Source organism: Falco peregrinus, chromosome 13 (assembly GCF_023634155.1).
Source record: "Falco peregrinus isolate bFalPer1 chromosome 13, bFalPer1.pri, whole genome shotgun sequence".
NCBI classification, from domain to species: Eukaryota; Metazoa; Chordata; class Aves; order Falconiformes; family Falconidae; genus Falco; species Falco peregrinus.
In genome coordinates this window covers 2,763,549-2,787,196 of record NC_073733.1, presented here as the reverse complement: position 1 = coordinate 2,787,196, position 23,648 = coordinate 2,763,549, and the positions used below count along the sequence as shown (strand labels likewise).

Sequence of the window (23,648 nt, the reverse complement as noted above, 5' to 3'; positions counted from 1 at the left end):
GAAACATGCACCAGTCCTGAGTAGTCATTACTAGAGGCTGAAGGCTGCCCACTCTCCAGCTTTGCTAGGGACCAGCCTCAGGGATGGAGGGTTTGGAGGAAGAAAGTATTACAGTAATTAACTCTGAGTTCAGACTCAACTCACCAGTAAGGCATTGTTAAAAAAAGTGAGGTGCTACATGACCCCTAAAGAAACTCACCATTCTGCACTGAACAGTAAAGCATTATTTGTCAATTACAGAAAAGTTAAAAGACTGAAAACTCCTTCAGCACACCGTTTTCCAGTCTCTAAAATCTCACTTGAGCTTCTTGCAAGAGAAAGGCAGCCACATTCTTATTTCACCTTAGGAAATACTATGTTTTAAAGAAATGCAATAATTTTATTCTGGCTTCTCTTCCAAAGTGTCTCTGAGATACATTCGTGCAAGGACTGGTGCTCATCCTGCAGCCACATAGCACTTCAGCAGCAAAATTCACAAAACGGGAAAAGAGTGCAGGAAACTGAGTCTTCTATTTGCAGATGCTATAGTACCAGCATCCTCTGTCTGGTGCTACAAGCTAGGCAAATTTAATTTAGAAACAAAGAGAAAATAAGACAGAAGACAAACCTGGCCTTCTGGAGGAGGAAAAATCAGCATGTCACAGAGTTCTGATGTGCACCTTTTCTTATCTTAAACAAACTGGTTCTTCCAATTTTCAGACATATAGCATTCAAAATTCCAGCTATAGAAAAACATCTCTTTTGCTGGATTTCAGGCTTGCAGCTGACATGCTTTGGACTTGGGTCTTCGCTTTAGGCCTGTTGCAAACACACTGCTACCCCCGAGATGTCAGGTAACATCAGCTGGCAAACAACTGGTATGTCTCCTCTTCATCCACAGGGTTTTGTATTCCCTTAAACTCCCAAATAACTGTATATTTTGTTATCATGGCCAAAAATAACCTTGAAAATATGCAAAGACTGACAATTTCTGAACTTCAAAATACTGTAGTTATGACATTATACTTTGTCATTCCAGCCACGGACAAATGGTTCTGCTAAAATATGTCATAAACTAGTCCCCTGATGCCCAGACCACACCAATCTCTTCTTTAGCAACTAAAAGTTTCAGTTAGACCATTATGAACTTAACTCTAGCCAGAAAAGAAATGGAAGAGCTGAAGCACCAAGGCGGCAACTATTCTTGTTAAATTGGTCTCAGTTTTTCAAGTACCCTGTTGAACATTATAGCGGTCATACCCCTACACTGCTATGAAAACGTAAGAAGTCTCTAAAACCCATAGAGTTTAAGAAGGAATGCTATATTCCCAAATTGCCTCAAATGTTTTACAGGGTATTATGACTTTCAGTTTTATAGGTCCAAAACACTAACCAAATAAAAAGTCTATTTCTTCCAGATTTTCAAGCTTCAATTTTTAAAAGGCCAGAAGCACAAACACAGTTCCTGTGACCCAGGGAAGCCTCAGCCGTTAGCTTTTATCAGGGATCCAGCTGTCAGTTCTGTGCTTCCTGTGCACAAGAGTTCACCGTTTCCTGTATTAACTTCGTGCCATTTACTTTTTTCTGCTTTCCTGATGTTCTAAGCTGTTCGCATTCTTGAGATAAACTTTTCCTGAAAAGCTAAAATAAGTCTGAAGGGTCCCATGATGGGTTAACAGCATCAGATGACAAACCTTAGTGCCACACACGATCATGCTGTGCATTTTGCCTTGTCTTTACTTTTCCCATAGATCTCCTATGTGCATGTAGGGTCATATTTCCCATAATGTGTGTTCTGAATTGATCCAAGTGGTTCATCCTTCCCTTTTTCTCCCCTTTCCTGCCCTTACAGACACACTGTTGTTTCACTGGTAGATTGAAGTCCTGCAATACGTACACAACATAAAGTAGCTGCAGCAGCCCAAGGTTGTACCACACCAATTTACTGATAGAGACAACAGGCAATCTCTTGGGCCCAAGGCAGTTCAGTCTTTGTCCTTGACAACTATATCTTCAAACAGGGACATGAATTATGGTAATGGTGGTGGTGGTGTGGGTATTTGTCTAGCTGGACTGAAGCTGCAACATTATTTGGGGTCAAACAGTAATGCTTTCCAGACACTACCAGTCAGGGCTGGATTTACACTTTTCATCTACTGTATGTTAGGGTTGTAAAATTTCATCTTTCTTTCTGTGCTGCCCTTCCCTTCCAGATTAATTTTATTAACAGCTTTTTTTATGGGCACTATAAAACACCATTCCACATTTGGCTCCTTTTAAGAGGACAAATTCCTACATAGATCTTCTGTTTTCTGAGGGCGACTCTTCAAGCACACTCCTCAGTTCCCTTATTTTTTCTCACTGGGCACATATCCTCTCTTTGTCCTCTTCAAAGGAGGTCGAACCAATGACACAACTAGTCAAGTACTGAAATATCACAGCTGGTTTCTCTGAGGTGCATATATTGCACATTATTACTCCCAAAATGTAAGCAAGGACGCTGAGGACTCAGGGCCTGCAGGTCCCTTGGGTTAGCTCAAATCAGCTGCTGGAAAACCTAAGCGAATGATGCTTTTTTGTAATGTATACTTTACTTTCCCCACTCATGTTTCACAAATAGACCCCAATGTCTTATTTTCCACTGAATGACAGCACTGCAGTTCAGCAAATTAATAAAATCGCTCACCAGCTCTGTATGTTGATTACTCCCTCTCTTTTATTATGAAAGAAAATGTCAAATCCTCAGACCTTTAATTTGAATCTTTCAGAAGCATTTGAGCAGTTTAGGAGCAGTTTCTCACCTCTGAAACAACTGCCTACATGGGTTGCTCCACACACAACCCCAGATCTAATTTCTGATTTCATCATAGCTGCAAACCAAATCCTACCAGGCTGACTCCCAGCGCAGCCCGATTTCAAGCAGCGAGGCTGAATCTCCACTGTCTGGGACTGAAATTGCTGGAGAACGTGCTATCAGATACAGAGACTTTAGGCTTGATTTTCATCTTGATGCTGAACCACAAACACGGCCTTAGCTAAGCCGAAGCACGGAGCCCTCAGTTCACACAGTGCTATCTAGCAGCCATCCAGCTAAGGTGTTTAGGAGGTATCAATCACTGCAGTGCCCCGATGTCAAATACTGCGGTTAAGATTAACATGTCATCACAGGTCAGCCCTAAGCCCCCGCACCACTACCTGCACTCTCCTCAGCAGCAATTTCTCTGCTAATAGTAAAGTCACTATACATTTTTAGCTCTCTTTGATCTAGTCTGGTCCATTATATTCCTCCTCCTAGTGTTTGCTAGCTGGCTGTAGGCAGCCCTGTGCCTCTAACTGAACATACTAATGAACTTTTGATGGAGTGCTTGAATCCTGCCAAGTCAAAGCGGATGCTTTACAGAAAGCAAGCAAGACCATGCTGGTGGCTAGGGGCTGTGCAACACAGCCCTAGTGCACAGCCCTGCCGCTCAGCAGCAGTGCCAAGAAATCACAGCCAGCAGCACAGTCCTGACAACACCGCTGCCTCAATCCACCCTGTGCCACAGATCCTCCCAGAGAAGCCCTTCCTCTAGTGATAATTTTATATAAATAAAATGCTTCTCTTCTTGCTTTCCAAGTGCTGTTTTGCTAAGGCATTGCACATTTTCCCCAAACCACATACACACATGCTGCTAAATGTTCAGCATCTCACTCCCTCCTCCTCCCCTTCTGAATTTTTCCTACCTTGTTTTAGCCAATCATACAGGGGGAAATTCTAACCTGAGTTTCATTAGTATAAGATATAAAAATAGAAGTACATTATCTTTTGTAGTTCTCAGTTGATTCAACAGTGGCATGAAGGTAAAACAATTAAATGTTTGTCTAGTCAAAAAAAATCAACAACTAACCACAAGAGAGACCGGGTTTAGGCTTTTCTTGAACCTGAGCACAGCGATTTAGGGTCTCTTGCGATACACATACTTTGCCCTCCCCACTCCCCATAGCTATCAGAATGCCTGATGATGATACCTCCCTCCTTCCCTCCTCCTCAGTTCAAAAATAAACACATGATGGAGACTTCAATTCAGGAGAAGCTGGCAAAATGTCTCTGCTGCAAAGCACAAACCTCCAGCAAAATCCCTTCAAAACTTTCACCCAAATCTCCCCAAATCCTGCCTGGCGATCCTCTCAGCACCTCCAAAAGCTCTTCCAGAGACACGAGAGCCAGAGGAGCAGGCATGTGTCTGTGCGGACCAAGGTCGACACAGGAGATGTTCAAAAAACGTTAGTGAGTTGACTTGATCTTTCATCAAAATACTTTTTGCTTTTCCTTCCTAACACTTCACTGCCCACGACATGGCAGGCTGAGCCGATGTGACAAACTGTCGAAACACATTTTTTTTAACAGAAAAAATTAAACCTAGACTTTAAAGGTAAAACTGGCCCCTTTGAGTCCCTCTATTATATGTGGTATTCCTGCTGGAAAAACCAAAGGTTCTGAGAGCAACTTGCTGGGAAAAGGCTCCAACAAACTATCAGAGCTCCACTCTGCAGTGACAGGACTAGCAGCAGTGATCTCCTGGGTTTCACCTTGTCTTTTTAAGTTTACATTAGTTAACAAAAGTAGCCACAGAGGTGCAAAAGAACCTGAGCATTTGTCGCTTCCCAGACACAAACCTATGATAAAATGCTGCTCATTGATTCCACAAAAAAAAGAACAAGAAAATATTACCTAAATTATTCTGCTGGCACTAGAAACAATATCTGCTACCAAAGAAAAAGGACCACAAACACCATCGTTTCTAAGTCTCTAAATTCATACATTGTAGTTTATTACTGCTGTTGTATTAGTAATGACCTATTTACCACAGGGCTATTGAGGGTGTCAAATGCAAAATGCCTTTGTGTTCCCTGCTGGAGTCTGAGATTGCTATTGATGAGCTTCGTGATTTGATGTAAAGGAAGTGAGTTGAGTTTAAGGCTATTGGCACTCTTTTTGGATAAATGCCAGGGAATTTTTAGAAACAGCCTTCAAAGCAACAATAAAATACCATGGATCTGTGTCAGAGTGGGCAGGCATCACTGTGTAAATCCATGAGCAGAAGAGTTCTGTCTCTGTACATGCAATAACCATACATATAAGAATCCCATGTGTCCAAATTCATATGCAGTAACATGTATATATTTGGCTCTCTGAAGCAGCACACAATTCAGGATTTCTTGCATGCACAGAGCATCACCTTTACATTGCTCCATAGATGCAGGATTACACATCCACCCACTCCCTGCACCTGTGTGCAGGTAACTCTGATGTATGTAGCTGCAAAGCAATGGCTTGTCATACACTATGTGTGTCTGTAAGCATGCAACAGCCAGTAAGCATTTTACATTCTTTGCTTTTAATTACATCAGGTAGTAAAAAATAGCCTTTTCTTGGGTTTGGATGGGCAGTGAGTGTGTGTAGAAAGCACCTTACAAACACCCTGGGAATAGGCAAATGCCTGGCCATATTAATTAATACAAACTCGAAAGAGACTGAACCTTTATGTTTTCCTCCAGAAACTGGTTGCATACTTACTATTACTTACTATCAAAATGATTCTCACGAAAGTGGATAGGTTTAAATTATTGATATCTTATTTCAATACATGATAGTCTAAGATTAAAAATTAAAATCTGATAGCTTTAAGAATCTTGTGACTTCCTAACAAATCAGGAAAAGCTCAGAAGTCTTAGTTGACTGAGAATCTGGTTCATGGTTTTGAAGGTCTTGGGCTCACTTCCAGACTCCCAGCAGCCCTCCCCAGCGTTCTCCCCCATTAGGTCCATCAGGATTAGCAAGAACCCTGGAGTTTCAGCTCACAGTTTTAAAATGGCTGGTGCTACTGCAGGTAAAGAAAATGGGGAAAGGTCTGTTCTTTATTTATGCATCAGCATAAAGTAGGCAGAGTTTATGAATAAGTAGCATAGGATTGGACAGAATTATTTATGAATTAAGGCTTTTTTTGTGTTAGAAGAAGAACCTGATACTCTTGGTAATGAATATAGGAGCCTTTTTAAAAATAAGATATTGAAGCTGCTCGACACAGGTAAGACTCCATAGCCTTGTCTTTCTAGCACCTCGGCTGACCAAATGCTGGCTCCGCTTTCTAAGGTCATCCATAAATCCAGAGGACTTTTGACTACACTATGGAGAAAGGGAAGTTCTGGAACAGGCTATTCAACTGCCAAGACAGATCCTTTTCTTACAGCCAAATCCACTTCTATCAATCTTTCAAAAGCAGTAATCAAAACACTGATTCCAGCATATGAAATATCTCACTTACTTGTTTCTTCTTCTTTAGGACCGGTGCCAAAACCCAGAGTTATTTGCAGCACAAGCTCCTAGGCACCCATAACCACAGTCTGCACTGGCATCACCACTAAACGAAACCTTGACCTTTTACTTAACCAGTCCTTTCAGTTTCACAAAGCCTTGGTGGACACAGGACCCAGTAGCCAGAGTGATGGACGGGACTGACTGGCTTACAAGCCTCCAACACCCGGCTTTCTAACACAACAAACTGGCAAATCCTACCATCTGTTTAAGGCTTGAATCCACTCCAGGTAATAATAGTAAAATACTCCCTTCCTCTCTGCTCCAGTGTTACCAACGGCCCATTTCCAGAGCCCTTCTACTCATGAATCCATCTGTCCTTGGGAGGTCTGCTGCTCCTCTCTGCAGTTATCATTAGAATAAACTCTTACTTTGTGCAAATCCTGCTGGTGCTGCCCCGTTGTTAAGCTGTGCTGCCCAGAGGTGCCTGCATGCAAGGAAACACAGTGCTGCTCGCAATTCAGGGGCTCTATGCTCGCAAAAAACACATTTGAATCATCTGTTCTGCTCAAAGCCAAAGGAAGACTGTTCCCTTGAGTACCTGTTCTGGTATTTTCTCCAACCTCATGAGAACTGTCCCATGTGAAGGTACTTCAGTTATTTTCCAGAAATACAAATCCATGGCCTAGTGGATTACATTTTCTGCATGCTCTAATTTGTCCTGATCTCCAGCCCCAGTTTTCCCTTAATAACATCACTCCTCTATACTCAGTTTTACCTTCTGTATCATATCCTTCTCCCTCTTTCATATGCACTCCCTTAATTTAAAAAAGCCTGCATCTCCCCTTTCCTCACACCCTCCCCAGATCAGGGGCAGGAGTTGCAATGCAATCTCTTTGGACTCATCTCAACTGGGTAAACCTACTGCAATCTCTTTTCCCATATCTCTCTCTTGCTTGAAGCCAATAATTTAAATGTGAATGCATTTAATACCCTGTCAGCAGAAACAAGGACTAGAGACTGCATCTACCACTAATGTCTTTTCAAGACTCATCAGCCAGACCACGCTGTGCTGTACCACGAGGGAAACTTCCTCCTTGCCCAAGCAGGGAGGTCAGCACCGCTCCCGGTAATAATGTGTGCAGCACCATCATTCCCCAGACTGGATGGAGTGGGGACAGATACATTTCCACTGGACTTGTAATGACAGTCTGAGAGAGACAAAGTGAGGAGGGAGGTCAGAGGAGATATTGCGTATCTGGAGTCAGTTTGCTTACGTTTTGGGCCATTCTGCTAAGAAAACTTTTTAAGTGTCTGGCTGTCAGGAAATTCTCCCATTTCCCTGGATTCCTGTTTCAAACCCTCACCATTCTGAAAACCTGATTTCCAAACAGATGCCTGATTGCTTCTTGCACCACTGCTTGAGTCCAGCCCCCACGACTCCACCCCAGGCAGCACAAGAGGCAGGAGGAGACCACATCCAAAGGGACATTCTGGAAGCAGCCAGCAAGTGGTTAGCTCCTCAAGTCCCCAGTGCACAAAGCAGGGGCACCTAATAATCTGCACAACCCAAAGCCAAACTGTGAGGCTGGGTAAGCAACAGCTCACAGAAGCCCATGACAGGCAGAGTGAAGCAGAGCCTACTCCCAGAAGGAGAGGGACACTCGTCTGGTGCGACAGGGTGGCTTGGCAGCAGAGCTGAGCTCTGCCTGGATACACTGCAGCTTTAGCCTCTGCATGCTGCTTGCCAAGAACTGGATGCAATGCAAGTCACCCACAGCAGCTCTGAACATGCAAGATGGACAAGAAACAAGGTAAAACCTCCTGCACAAATGCCACCAAATACAAGAGAAATGTCAGGTGCACCACGCTGGCATTTCAGGAGACTGCTGGGAATGACACCGATGACATCTATTAGAGTCAAGACTTAATTCTGCCAAGACAAATGTACCATAGCCTGCCAGATACCAGAAGCCTTCAACATTGATGGGCTTCAACCAGTCTTTTAAGCAGGCCGAGAATATATATGGTGAAAGATGATGAGGTAGCTATAGTGTCTATGTTGCACAATCTGATCCAATGTGTTTAAAAGAGGTGATCAGAGTAAACAGCACATTATGGCTGCAGCTCTACTACTCATATAGAAGCATGGCTTAGGGAAGACAGAAGCTCCCTGTGTGGGCAACAGTCCATCCTGACCACCTCAGTCTAGCTTGGAAGATGCTGCATGGCCCTTTCCAAGGCGGAATTATCCTATAGAAACCCTGGGGGTTCCACTTTCCACCCCTCCATGCTCACCAGTACAACCACCTCATGGTGTTTCTCAGAAGATGACAAGAGATAAAGTTCAGAGCAGAAAGCCCCAGGACACTCCCACTCCATTTACTGCCCCACCCGCAACGCATCCAAGGCGAGAGTCTTTCCATGGCCACTGCAGGGAAGAAGGGATTCAAATAAACTGTGGAAGGAAGCTGAAAATAACAATCCAGAAAGTTCCAAACATCTGGAAGACCAATGCTTTGCTCTACAATTCTGATTTGATTTCTTGCCTCAAATAGATTTCTAGATGGATTGCAATTAAATGAGTTATACAATGCTGTAAGAGTGTTACTCATTTCCGTTTCAGATTGTATTTTTGCATCTTTGCTTTCTAGATCCTTTTGCATCTCAACAGCTACTCCTTGGATTTTAACTGTCTTTTTCTTTCCACTCTTCTTCTGGCCAAATCACTCTGCATCCATTTTTGTTTTATTACTACAAGGATTACAATGTTGGTGGCTTACACAGCCTTGTAGCATTTCCCTATGAATAGCTGGTCCGTGGTGAAAACACCCACTGAGAGCATTGACTACAGCTGCTGAGAAAACTCAGGAAAACCTCAGAGCATTTATCAGAGGCAATTGTTTTGTGAGCTGCCCTGAACCCTCAGGATACCCTTGTTACATGCTTCCAGGACATAAATTTCCATCTATTACCCTGATTCCTGCTCATAAGCCACAGGAAGGAAGGAAAATAGTGAGGAGGGATGGACTATGAGAAAACAGCTTTGCTTTTCTGAAAAACTCGTAAAGCAAGTCCAGCTACCACTGAAAAGGGCAGTGGTACCATTAGCCCCACTACAGCCATTTGCTGGCCCTTGTGGCACAGCGGCGGGCATGAAACATGATAAAACATGAGATTTTCCAGCCAGGCCAGCAGTAGGAATGTCAGACACCAAGCCCAGCCCTCAAGAGCATCAGTGTTGAGTTTCAGAGATGCATTATGCCCTTGTCAGCATAGCAGTCCCTTTGCACTTAAGCTATGCAATCTTAGTCTCAAGCTCCTGTGGATAATACAGAAAACTACTAGTAGACCCAAGCCTTTGATCTTAATTTGACTTTTGAGCTTTTTCAGGCACCCATTTCCATTTTAAAATAGAAAAAGTGCTCGAGTATTTATATAGCACAAAGGCTTTTAAGTAACTCAACTTCAGAAAATGTTTTTAAGATGCTGGAATAAAGAATGTCAAGTATTATTATTGCTTGAATTTCAACCTGAATTGGAGAAAGACCCGCAAAGGTAAAACTGTCTGCAGTAAAAAGGAAAAAAAAGGGCAATAGAAAAAACTTAAAGCCACTGCTAGTGATGGTGAGACGTTTCCAGCTTGGGAAACCTGTTCAAAGGAACGAGTGGAAGTCTTTCATGACCATCTGAGACCAAGCACTACAGACACTTCCTGCCAGGTTTGACAAAACAGGAGGGAACGTGCCCCAGGGAACAACCTTCCTTTTGGGGAGAGGATGGTCAAACACAGACGCTCTAAAAGAAAAAATTTGGGAAGTAAAACATCAGCTTATGTCACTGAGTCAGAGAGACAGCATGTCTCTAAGAGACAGCACTTCCAGGGGGATCCCACCATCCAGAGCAGGGCCAGGCTGCCCTGGGTGGGGTTTGTGCCACTCCTTCCTGCTCTGTGAGCCTCTCCCGTATTTTGTCACTGGCCTTGGGGCGAGGATTACTGGTTACCCTGAACGGTTCTGCCCTGGAGCTTACGCCACGAAAAACTGAAAAGCAACTACTCAAAAGCTGCTATTTTTACTTAGGTATTTCTACTTAATGCAGATTAATTTCTTAAGTGCACAGAAATACCACAAAAGGCTTAGAGAAACAAAAAAGCCTAATTTGGATCAACTAATAACTGAGAGCAACTGTATTATTGATGAGTAACAACTGAAGGCTCTATAGATGTACAGAGACCTTGTCTAGCTGAATGTTCTTTAAATAAGGTTGCAATATGATGTTGCATATGCAAAATATTTGAGGCCAAATTAATCTTTGGTGGAACCCTGCTGACATCATTTGGCATCTCATTCCTGTCTGGATCTCAGGTGGAACTCCAGTCTTACTAAACTCTTACTAAAGCAGGGAGCAGCCTGGGTGGGAGCTCTGGTCTGCCAGAGGCCAGTTGCAAAGCTTATCTCCACCTCTCCCCCTTGCCTGCAAGGGATAGAGTGGCATTTGTCAGCAATCCTCACTCAGCTATGATCCCATCTGCCTGGAATACAGCACTTCTCATCCTCAGCTGTCAAACCATTTAACAGGAAAGGGCAATTTCCTTCTGCACGTTCTATAGAAAGAGAAATAAAGATGCAGAAAGATGAAATGGCTTCTGCAGCATCACCCACAGGGCTGCAGAGAGGCTGGAAATGGGGGGCAGTTCCCCTAAAACCCATCCCTGGGAGCACCCTATCATTTCCCAGCTGCTCCAAACACTGGGCAGACACACACAGCTCAAACCAGGCTTCTGAACAAAATGTGGAGAACCCTGATGAACGCTGGAATGAAGAGGATATCCCCTCTGCTGAGCTCATGAGAACTTCCTGGCTATAACAGATAATTTTGTGCTTTTAAAAATACAAAGATTTAAATTCTCTTGTCTCCAAGCATCAGAAACTCACGAGCTAATGGGGGTGAAGACAGAGTGCTCTGGATAAACAGGTTATTCCATCACCATCAATTACTGTGTCTCTCTCAATTTTCTCTACAGCATGTGTCTCAGACACTGTCCCAGACAGGGCACAGAGCTACTTGCACTCCTGGTTTCAGCCAGCATGGCAATTTATTGCCTCCTTGGGAAGGCTCTGATATTTTAAAACCGCAACAGAGCTTTCTCTTTGCTTGAAAGGCAACCACTAGCTTAGCCACAGCGGAAGTATTTGCAGTGCCCTGAGAGATGAAAGCAGTTCAAAACCTTTTGGTTTTATTGGGCAAATTAAAAATAAACAAGTGCTTTTCTTTATTTCCTTTAACTCTGCTAGTGCCCATTCCCCTCCTAGGCTTTCAAAGAATTCTTCAGAAATGCAGGGATTTGACTGAACAGCCTGGAATTAAGCCTGGCATTAGAGATGGAGAAACTGAGATGCACTGTCAAGAAGATAAGAGCACCCAACCACCAACACTCTGCTCCGTGCCCCTCACTGCTTCCCATCCCCTGGCACATGCTGTCACTCACAACACCTGTTGTAGCCCAGGGTGTGGGATTCAAAGCCTGGATGTTTCTGCTGTCTGACTTGAGCCAGACCCATCTTACTTCATTTTTTCATTTGTGCTCCTCTGTCTCTCCACAATTCATGATGCTCCCCACTCCCTGAGATGCTTAGTGAACAAGCAGCAAACTGTGTGTCCTCTCTCAGCCCCTTATGTTAAGGCATATGACAGCATGACCGCTGATGGGGCCAGACAAGTGCTCCTATGGCTGCAGAAGCCGTTAAAATGGTGTTCAAACCCCTCCAAATTTCACCCTCTGCATGTACAGCAGGCAGAGCCACCGCACTCTGCGAGGTGTGGGAAATGAGCTTGCAGGGAGAGCCAAGCAGGAGACGAGGGCTAAAAGTGGATGTTGACTTCACTCTCCCATTTGGGTGCGGGCGGTAGAGGTGGGTGGCCATGAACAGAGGGGAGGCGGAGGGGGCAACATTTATTTCCAGCTGCATTCATGTGTGATTTCTCTCAGTGCTAAGATTTTATAGAAAACAGCAGGAGGTGGGGAGTGGGGGGAACCAAAAAGGAAAATCACAGTCTTTGCAGCAAAACATGTTAAGGAAGAGAAGTCGTTACCATCATCACAGCCCTAAGACTCTGCTATTGTTACTGTGGGGTTTAAAAATATAACAAAACCCAAGGCTACTGGGACTACATTTCTACATCAGACACAACCACATACGATGGAAATAAGGCCACTTGACCGAGAGGCACACATCAATGTGTGGTAACAAAATGATGTTAAAAAATGCTGCTTGCAGAAAGCCTGTCTCCTAATAAACTGCAAGGTTTTCTTCACTCCCAGAGATTATGTAATATGTTCTTGCCTGCTGCTGACTCATATTTTCCAAAATATATCTGGGAAGGAAAACACATGCACATGTGTTTTAATCTATGTGTTTCCCTGTATATGTAAAAAGAAATATATATGAAAATGCACAAATGCCTGCACACGCAGGCACTCATATGTACGTTGCTGTGTGTGAGGATGAGAGCGAGGGACAGCCTGGCCTCTGTTTTAAAAAGACACTGGAGACAGATCAAACCATCACCATTTTCTGGGGCAAAACACAGCAACTGTTTAACGCAGGGAGTGTAGGAGGAGAACAAGAAACCAGGAAGCTACGGGGGGAGATGGCACTGCCTACAACCTCCAGCCAAACCTGGGCTCTGAGGACTAGACACAGTCTCATACTGAGCTTAAAACTGAGCTGGAAAAATGGCTTTTCTGACAGTTGGGGCCACTGTGACAATCTGCAAATGGCAGTGGGCTGAGAGTGCCGTCCTGTCTCAAGAGGGGATGGCACCAGCACCTGGCTTGTCAGCACCTGGTCCTGCAGCGGAGGGAGCAGAGCCAGTGCTTTCTAAATTCCATAAATCTAGGGTCTCAATCCTGTTAACGCCTGTGAATACATTTCCCAGGCTCCAGGTATGCACCGAAGAAGCCAGGCTCCTCCTGGTTGAAGACTTGTAATTATAAAGCAGCTGGCTAGTCTTAAGCATATTTGTTCCCAGCCTGCAGGTTTGTGAGGTTTAATTTCTTCGCACTGCATGTGTGTGTACTTTTAATTCTTCAGGAAAGACTTTCAGATGCTTCTGCAAAACCATCGGTGTCCAGGAGATGGAATCGATCTGCTGCTGGGCATCAGATGAGAGATTCATCTGCCCTGGACCAGAGACTGAAAATCTATCCAGATGTCAACTCTTGATCACGAAATCAAGGCAGACACTCTCCACTGATGACAGCTGAGTCTCCTTGCTGCCCCAGCACGAGTACCCCTTCCTGCTCACAGCTGCCCACAACGACACCACAGACCCCAGCGAGCCCCCTCCTCACTGAGCGTGAGATGGCTGCACTGAACAGACACAACCGTCTCCTCTGGCCTGTGCATTTCAGCAGAAGCAGGACGCGGTTCCCCAGCACAGCACCCTGTGCCCCCACAGCCCTTCTCGATGGCGCAAGGCAGAGATACGTGGAGCTGCCCTTGCCCCTCTTTACCTTACACATACCTATGGAGAGGGAACAGTCCCTCTCCTTCATCCTTGTGTCAGATAGGTACCACATCTACGCATTCCTATATAAAGGCACCATTAGTATTCTGTGCTTTATGCATCCAGCTTTGCATATGTGCAACACCAGAGTCATATAATCTCAATTTAATACCCAAAACAACATCAGAGTAACTGTCATTTAAAGTAAGTTCTTTCTTGTTTTACTTTAAAAACTTTAAAATGTTTCATCCGGATTCAAAACCTGTTCTATAATTGTTACTTTTTAACTTATTTCTCATAGAACTTCACAAAAGACCAAACATCCAGTGTGCCTAAAAGGCTTTGGAATAAACCTTAAAAACAAACATTAAAGATTGATCGCACTTTTCCAAGATTGTACTAAAACTGACTGAAGCTCAACTAGATAAGGAAAGAGAGTTGCATAAAATTAATCAGCACCTTATCAAGCCAGGAAGAAAGAATTTTAGATAACAAGCTTTCCCTAAATTTGGTATCGGAACAGAAACTTCAGCGCACAACCTATTAAGAAAACCTTGTCAGATATACTGAATACAATACAGGAGAGCAGAAGCATCAGAAATAGCGCAGGGAATGCGGTCCACAGAAATCCTTTGAAAAAAAAACCTGTTTTCTGATAATGCCAGCAAGAGCCTGATGCTTTTTTTCAAATGGAACAATTTTACTTGACAAAACTTTGCTACAGATATGCCCAGCAAATTAGCCCACTGCTTATCAGGGTAAAGCCTGGTCCTTAGGGTATTTTTCTGAATTTATATTTGTGTAACTGAGCCCATACTGCATTTTTTTAATTATAAGAAACACCCCCTGCACAGTTAGGATCTTTGCTACTTTCAAAATTCTAGTTTGGCTGATTCCTCTCCCAATATCTTTCGAGTGTGAGCTGCAACCACCCTCAAAGCCAGGGGCTCTAAGCTCCCTTACAGCAGCTTAAAAACCCAAGAATTGGCACCAGGAGAAGCTTAACCCTTTAGAAACAGACACTCCCCAGGCAAACATCCTGAGTATCAAGAGAGAACTGATTTTTACTCGATGCCTCGTGAGGCTGGAGCGGCTCTCTGGTGGCACAAGGCACATCCAGGATGCTCAGGTACATCCCTGCCCATGTTGCAAACCCAATGACAATTATTCTCATCACTCCAGACAGGACATCCTCTGCAAAGGTCACCGCAAGAGGCAGGCAGGGGAGCAGAGCTGGGGACAGAGGCCATGGTCATGAGAGGCCATAGGATAGTCGGGCATGCTGCTTTCCCTACCAGAAACAAAGCGGGAAGGACCACTCTACTGACAGTCCCCCATGGCCCCCCCAGCAAAAACGCAGACCTCCCTGGGGCATGCCGTGGCATAGCTGCTTAGCTTGAGAAAGAGGGGATGCCAGAGCATGCAGCTGCCCATGCTTGTGGTGGGACAGTAAGATAATCTAGTAATAATAAATTACCTAGAAGTTAATTTCGGGGTTTATCCAAAAAAAAGAAAGAAAAAAAAAAAAGGGGGGGGGGGGGGAGGGAAGGGACAGGCTGCCAGGTTGAGCCACCTTACCCGGTGCTGTGGCAATGCGGTGACGCCACCTATTGTGACTGTTTTACCTCTGTGGCCACAGTGCCGGCACGGTAGGGCTGCCTGCTCTGACCCAAGCACCCATCGGGGCTGTGACTGCCTGCCTTGCGAGTCCTGATCAGGTCCTACGGGAAGGCAACAGGGCTAGAGAAACATTTCATCCCTCAGAGACTTAAACAAGATTGCAGAGCAAAGTGGCTGGCAGTGTAGCCCCTGCTTTACTTAGCCAGAGATGCTGCCTAAAATAGAAACGCAATCGTTGCCAGCAGTCTATACGTTATGTTATATATGTCTCAGCTGATGCGAAAGAAGGGGCAGGCGCTGAACCACATGGGACTATCCACATGGGCACGGACAGACTTTTCTGCTCTCCGAGCCTGCTATGCTGGGAGCTCTGAAATCCGCTGAAAGAGATCCTCCACCAGACTGCGAGCAGCTCACTCCACAGATCCCCAGCACAAGCCTGTCACTGACACTTCCAAATGGGAAGGTTCAAATAAAAGCGTACAAGCCAGATTCCAAGCAGCATGCCTGCTGGCCCTGCTTCACTGAGGATTAAGAAAAGGTAGTACAATCCAGTGGGCAGAGTGACCAACGGGCCCCCGAGCTTTGCTCCTGCTCCCAGCTCTGCTACTAATCCCCACCCCACCACACGCTGCTCTCCGACCACCACATGCCTCAGTTTCCCTTGCTCTGTGATGGGAGCAAAGTAGCACGCTTATGAAATTTTCTGAATACATAAGACAGAGTCAGTTGAAATCCAGAGCTAATTCTTTAAATGCCTTTATGAGGATGCTCCCTCACCCCCTAAGGCTCCCTTTAATTTGGGTGGTAAAGCTTTCAAGGCCTGCCCAACACATTCATCAACAGGAGAGCTCTGAGTACTTCTTGCCCTGAGCTCAGATGCCCTAGAGAACATGTTGTCAGTGTAGCATTTCCAACAATGCAGGAGTAATACTCTACAAAAACTGGAAATAAGCAGTCGAGGCTGCATGGTCCTTTGCTGGTGAAGAGGACAGCAGGGTTAGAGACAACCTGGCCATCTGTGGGCTCTTTCAAATTAAGACTCATTTCCACTCAGGAAAGAAATTCAACCATAACCAACAAAATAAAACAAATAAATCACGGTTCCTCCAACAGCTCTTCCTCCAGGAGCATCTATTTTTAGTGAGAAGCATAAACCACTACAGACCGCCATCTACAACAGTTCCAACAGGCTAAATCCAGCTACACACAGTTGGGCCAATGTGGTCAGACACACACTGTTCACCTGTACTGCCACTCCCCTGCTGCCTGACCAGAACACCACCACTTTTGCAGCTACAGGATGCTGCAGAAAGGGAAGAAATAGGAGTTAATTGGTCTTGGCTATGCCTAAGTAATGGGTGATGTTCGTCTTCTACAACTGGGAAAGAGGAGCCACAAGGCAGCAAAGGAACATGCCCAAGGCCATACAGTAAATCAGTGGCAAAACCAGGATCCAGCAGAACTGTCCTCTGCCACCTCTGTAACCCCTGAACAAGCATCCTTTTCAAAAAAGGACAATAATTACACAATCATTAACATTAGGGAGTTTTTCTCAGGCTTCCTAACTTCTAGTCATTGGAGATTCCGTGTACAAGAGACAAATCCCTGCATTTTATCAGAATAGCTCTCATAACATTTCACTGAGAGACACACATTGAACATAATTATCACACCCAGTTGAGAAAGATACACACTGCGAATGCAGAATATAGAAAAAAAACAAACCCTCCTCACCAACACAGATGCATTATTAACAAGATATAGCACATACAGAAACAATACAGGCACAATACATACATACATGCAAGCAAGCAAGCACTGTACACAAAGACCACCGTATCTCCCATCACAACCAGCATTCATTAAATACAGACATCAAAGAACAACAACAAAATGAAATGAACAATACAGAAGAGGGGTTCTATTGACAAACTAAAACAAAACAAACAAAAAAAAAAAACTTACATGGATTTTTGGCAATTTTCCTTCAGACATTATACACAGCAGTTGGGCTGTGTACTGAATACCTGATCCAAAAAGAAATATAACCACATTATGCAAACAGATGGGGGCAGGAGTCAGGTGAACATGCAGCTCTTAACAACATTCATCTATGGGATGAGAAAGCACCTCTGCATTCCCACAGAAGGGCTCGAATCTGAGCAGATCTTCATTCACTACAGAGCATAAGCAAGTGCTGTGCTGCTGCCATCCTGGGGGAAAATCCAAATGGCAGGACAGAAAAGAGCCATCACATCAGAGACCTCTGAGCTGTCCCGTCCCCCTTTTAACTTGTCATGTGAGGTTTAAAACAGAGGTGGGAAATATCCAGGGTGGGGGAGGAAGCCTTTAAGAAAAAACTGAAAGGAAGCCCTCTTATTAGCTTTAAAGAAAGAGCATTAAAATCACAGTGAATGCAGGACTAGCAGGGATCATCCTGACACGTATGCTTTTTCCAAAGCATCCAAAGAGGGAGAAATGTATCCTTTCTCCACAGTGAGAAGGGTGCCTGAATCTTTAAGACAGCGGATTGCCGCTCAGGAGGAATGGACTTTTTATGGACTGTGTGAAACAGGGTTGCTATGATACAGTCAGAGGCATTTTCATGAATCCTGTGGCAAATAACATTGAATCCTGCTTAAGCAGACAAACAGCAAGGCAGGTCTCCCATCACCCAGCCTAACAAATACACACGAGCAATCACAGAAAGAGATTTTATGCATTATAAATATGCTATTTGCATACAAATGAATATTTTTTTCTTTGGAGCTGTACTTTCCAGAGGGTCAGTGCTTTGATTCATTTAAAGGAATGACCCCCTCTTCCCCCATCTCTGGGCTTCAGCATCCCCACAGATGTGAAGAACTCAGTGTTCACAAACCGTGGGGGAGTTATGGAGCCAAACTACCCCCGGGACCCCGACCGCAACCAGCCATACGCATGACCCGAATCATCCCACAGAGCTCAGGGAGAAGGAAAGCTCCACTACATGTAGGAACTTTACAGCGTGCAAATTACACCCCAAATTTTGCAAGCACAGTCACTTACGAGTACAGAGGATCTACTGCAAGCAACTAGGAACGCTGTCACCCCAAAAAGCTGTTAATGCAGACTGTCATGGATTGAGCCGCTCCTGAAAAGTATGGCAAGACGGAGTTGTTTAACTAGCTAATTGCTCCTGCAAACCAGATATTTCAGGGCTCCACTGCAGGCTTGGAAAATGCAAAATTGCAGGTGCGAAACTACAAAAATGGGGTTGGGGCAGGTGGCTCAAGGCCTGTTTGAAAAGGTGGCCACTGAGGACTGGGGGTGGGAAACAGGAATCAAACTAAACAAGCAGAAACACTAGCCCTTGCTAACTTTTTAGGCTTATTTCCTCTCTTTCCCCCAAAAGTCCAGTAGGAAGCCTGGTATATCAGGAACAGTGTTGCTACGATAACAAAGTTTTCTGCTCCCAACTTCCACACTCATATTGCCCTGCATAAACTTGCTTTCTTTGACTCCACCAGCACTTGGGAGAATAAAAGGTGAGGAAGTTGTAATAAAATTACATTAATTCTCTCAAGCATATTCTGTAATGGAAAAAAATAATCTCCCAGCGGTCATTCCCCCAGTAACCGAGCGTGCACGACACCCTCATCCTCCCCATGCACCCGACCAGTCAGAGATCTCCCAGCAACACACAACTCCACCGATGGAACCAGAAGGGACTCGCAGGAATTAGCAATCGAACACAGAAGCTCCCGATACATGCGATAACATACGCCATCATGTACACGCACGCCTCCCAAATATCACCCGAGAAATACAAGCTCCAGATCAAGGAATGCACTTTGTACGCACTAGAAAACCATGTCAGGTACCAAGCATTCCTCATAGAAATCTTATTGAAAGGTAAACCTTCATGCCAGAGAGCTAACCTTGAGGAAAATAAACATTCAGACACAGTTGCATTCCATTTTTAACTCGCTGATTTGTTTTGGGGGTGTTTTTTTTTCTCATTTTTCCACCCTTGCTCCTCCAAATCACTATGTCGCTTAAAACTGTTTCACTGAAAGGATTATCTCGGCTGCGGTACGACTGATTCCCTTTCCATAGTGATCTTTACTCATTTACTGTATTTCCAGGAGATTCTGCAACCTATAAAACTAATGACATATGATAGCTAACAGGAAAGTCAAGCAAATTTGAGTTGTTTAACAACCTAAACCATCCTAAAGAATTTTTTTTTTTTAAATAAAAAGAAGATTCACTCAGTATCTTACAAAGTGAAGCCGATATCTCTTGCAGTGATAGCTACAAGTGAAGAGGGGGAAACAGCCAGCAGGCACCGGAGCATCTTTGCTGGGCTTATATCACTGAGTCTTGGCTTCTCTACCCATTAGAATGGGCTACTGCCACTAAACACTTCTTGTCAGCTTTGGGGGCTGACCGTTACCACCATGGGACTCAGGGAAAATTTTTTTCCTCTCTTCTATTTACCACTAAAGCCACTTTGAAAGTGCCAGATTTGCAGCATTTAACTCAATTTCCAATCATGTCACCAGCCGAAATTGGCTCCTGAGCAATTAACTCACAGACTCTCACATGGAAATAACTATATGTCTCCATCTATAAGCTCCTGCTCTGTCTCTATGAATCAGTTACATGATTTTGATGTGTTTGGGGTTTTTTTCCCAATTAGTAGAGGACATCAAATAAATGACAGACAGAGGAATTAGCAAGAACTAGTTAAATTATCAAGGCAATATAATTTCAGTGAATGCCAGCAAGAGATTTAAACATTTTCAAACTGCAATTTACTTTGTTTTGTTTTGAGTAATTCTGATTTTTCTAGAGGGAAAATACTATATAAAAAAACCCATAAGATTTCTGACAGAAACATAGTACAGAGACATTTTCAAGAGGAAAAGACATTACTCTTTTCAGACATTCCCTTCATATTCTCTCTAAACTTCATGCACTGATACTCGGACCCCCAGCCAGCTCTGCTTCCCAGCTGTAAACATTGCAATTTTGGTCTAGACATCTTTCAACAGAAGGACCTCTAACTAGTGGACACGTTTTCAGTAAACCTATAATATACAATTTAGCACTTCATTTTCAAGAAAATCAATGTAAATAAAGTCACACAAAAGAGCCCATCTCAAAATCTTGTTATCCTTGAGGTGGGCAAAGATTCTTCTTACATACATTACCAAAAATTATATATATATATACACACACACAAAAAAAAGCAAGCCAAAATAAATTTTCTGGAGAAATAAAGCAAAACCCAACCCTTCTGTATCTGTTGCTTTAGCAAAGAAAAACAAAGCATGCATTCCCTTTTTCTCTTTGATCCCTCCTTCCCAATTTGCAGAGATATAAACCACATACAAACAAGAAAAAAAAAAGCCCAGCAGGTTATGTTTCGGTCCCTCTCACACCTTTAAAGAAAGGAGCTAGGCTACATCAGTGTGGACATAGAATTTGGAGGCTTTTGGGCTGAATATTGAGAAATCAAGTCAGATCATCAAGGCAACACAGATAAATAAGGTAAGTAGAATTTCTCTCCCTTTTTTTTTGTGGCTGAATGTTATTTTAGCAAAGATTTAATCCTTTAATAGGATTTCTCATGCCCCCTTAAAAATGTCCAGAGCTCGATTCAATTGCACACACCACCACCTCTCACCTGGCAGCTACATGGTTACTCTCACAGACATTGCACATTAACTGCTTGCTAGAAATTTCACACAAAATGACTTATTATTAACTTGAGTCTCTATTTTTAAATGAAGCAAAATAACACAGCCAGTGCTTACCACAGAAAGATATTTTCACTCTGCTTCTAACTAAATATGTATAGCTCTATCTCACTAGCACAGAACAATAAATGAATGGATTACTATTATTTATCACATTTAAAACCCAGGCAAAAGCAGCTACACTTACAGGCATACTTAAAAGACAAGACATGACAAAAGATTTAGGGAGAGATAATATACCAACGTCATACATATCACAGCGAGGCCATGTTGAAGCTCAACGCGTTTCCCCCCTCAGTAAGAAATATCTCTCTCTCTCTTTCTCTCTCTCTCTTGCCTCTCTCTCTCTCTCTCGCTCTCTCGCTCTCTCTCTTGTTGAATTGCTAGTGGTAGTAGTAGCCCCCAACAGCTCAGGAGAAAAAATCCATTTAACGAGTGCCCAGGAAGAACATGAGTATGACATTCACAAGCAATAGCACCACAATCACTGCAAAAACGACCACCGTTTGAACATCCAAGGTCATGGTGCAATGCAGAACACTGTAGTGTTCAAGATGTGGGGCTGGTAGATTTGGAGAAGTCAACCTCTGCTCTGTAAGACTGTCCATACATCCACCATGCTAGAATAGAGGAGAAAACTGTTCCTGGTTTTGGTTTTGTTCGTAATGCTTTGTGGTCTGCTTTTAGTTTATCCCCCTATCTGCTGTCTCTAGCTCATTCTGGAGCCCGCTAAGTGAAGCATCATCACAACCAGTGAGCACTTAAGACGCAAAATCCTTCCTTTAGGAAAAGAAAGCGAGCGCTGTCTGCAAGCTTCTCTCTCTCTCTCTTCCCCCCTCTCTCTCCCGGTCTCTCTCTTGCTGGCTGGCTTGCTTTTTAATTCGTCAAGCCAGTGCAGATAAGAAGCCTGTGTGAGTGTGACAGCTCTGCAAGCTGCTGCGGCTGCATCTCTCGGTGCGAGGCGGACCCTTTCGCATACTAATCAGCTCCAGTGACCAGGCAGTGAAGGGATCCTGGCTGTCAGTCAAACGCAAAAGGAAGCGCTGGCTCCATAAATACGTGAGTCTTCCGCCCGCCGTGACAGGGAGCGCCATGCAGACATGTTTTTCCCCTCTACTTTTGCGGCAGTTCAGAGAACAGAGCTGTGCAGGGGGCCGGGAAGCCGGCGTCGCGGTTGGATGCCAACGGTGAGCTCCAGGAAGGCGCCTCTGGGCTTTCTGTGCAACGCAGATCCCGTTCCTCACTGCCTTTGTACGGCGGGCACACGTCTGCCCCGTCTGCACCGCCTGCGCTAAGCTTCGGATGGAAAATATTAAACGCCAGCAAAAAGAGCCAGTGCTGCTAGGAGCCTGCTCAGACCAGGTAGGGGAGCAGGAGAACAGCGGGGAAGAAAAGCATTCGAAATAACAAAAAGGCAACCCTTGCTAACTTGGAAACTCACTGTGAGGCTGTAATGTGGGAATTTTGTAGGGGGAATCACTTTTTAGCTCTGCACAATACTATGTGCATCATCCCATCATAAATCTGTCACATAGCCTCTCTCCTCAGCACTGCACTGGGTTTTCTCCATGCTAAGAGTTAAACTGAATTCTGATTCTACAAATAGAGATGTATAAAAGGGGTGTGGGGAGTGGGACAGGATGGGGGATCTTTATTCCTTCTACAGCAGTCAGAAAAGCTCATTCCTACATTAAATTCACATACATGCTCAGGTTTTATGTTCCAGGTGCCAGTTGATATCCCAAACCTCATTCTTAGATCCCAGAAACAGCAGTTACCTCACAGAGGCATCACTCTCACACACACGCGCACGCACGCGCACGCACACACAGATGTGCTCAGCTGGAAAAAGCAAATGATTTTACAAAGACAAATACAGAAATGTTGCCAATGCATATACATTACACACTAAAATGTGCATATGGGGCTGATCATCAGCACCTTCCAGGAAACCTCCTCAAACACACCCAGGACATTTGCACACAGAAACAAGGCAAATATGCACCAAACAAGCACTTATTTTGTTCTTCAGTAGCAAACAACATGAGTTCAGGACTTCAGGGTTTAAACCTGAACAGACATGGCCTGGAGTCAGCTCAGGCAAACAAGAGGCAGCCTTTCTTCCCATCACAGCATCCTTCCAGGGCAGATATATTTTGTCACCACCATGTGGGGAAGGGACAGGCGGGATTATGACCCTACCCCACCTCGCCATTCAAACCGGTACTAAACCCACCTGTCTACTGCAAGGCTTAGTTTATTTTTTCTTCCTTCGCTATTTGGCTTGCTGGAGGGCTCCCTCAAATGGAGCACACTTTTTCTATATCCACTGTCAAACACCGTGAAACGAGAGACCACACCAGGTGTGCAAGAACTGAGTCTCCACAGTGCCTTCCCTCCTCAGGCTCCACTGAGACCCAGTGGTCTGTGCAAGACCAGTGCGCATCCAACACACCATCCTCCTTGTTTCTAACCAGCTCTGTAGCGTGTGT

At 44.2% G+C, this 23,648-nt stretch overlaps 2 protein-coding genes across 9 annotated transcripts in view; both read right to left on the bottom strand.

Annotated features, from left to right (window-relative positions):
* ARHGEF9 (Cdc42 guanine nucleotide exchange factor 9) overlaps window positions 1–23,648 on the bottom strand; it is a 221,650-nt gene that overhangs the window by 97,391 nt on the left and 100,611 nt on the right. Inside the window, exon 1 of one of the 8 annotated variants that reach the window (XM_027784201.2) lies at window positions 21,408–21,542. The exons of 4 other annotated variants lie outside the window; for them this stretch is intronic. Coding sequence is in view for 3 of the 4 variants with exons in the window: in XM_027784196.2 (XP_027639997.1) it covers window positions 17,375–17,404 (30 nt within the window). In the remaining variant the exon portion in view is untranslated. Of the gene's footprint in view, window positions 1–17,374; window positions 17,448–21,396; window positions 21,543–23,648 lie in introns of those variants that run through there. 3 more of the 8 variants (XM_027784198.2, XM_027784199.2, XM_027784196.2) reach the window with 3 other exon arrangements.
* On the bottom strand, window positions 21,585–21,764 carry LOC129785560 (uncharacterized). Its single transcript, XM_055817996.1, has one exon. It carries the CDS (start codon window positions 21,762–21,764, stop codon window positions 21,585–21,587), a length of 180 nt encoding a protein of 59 aa, XP_055673971.1.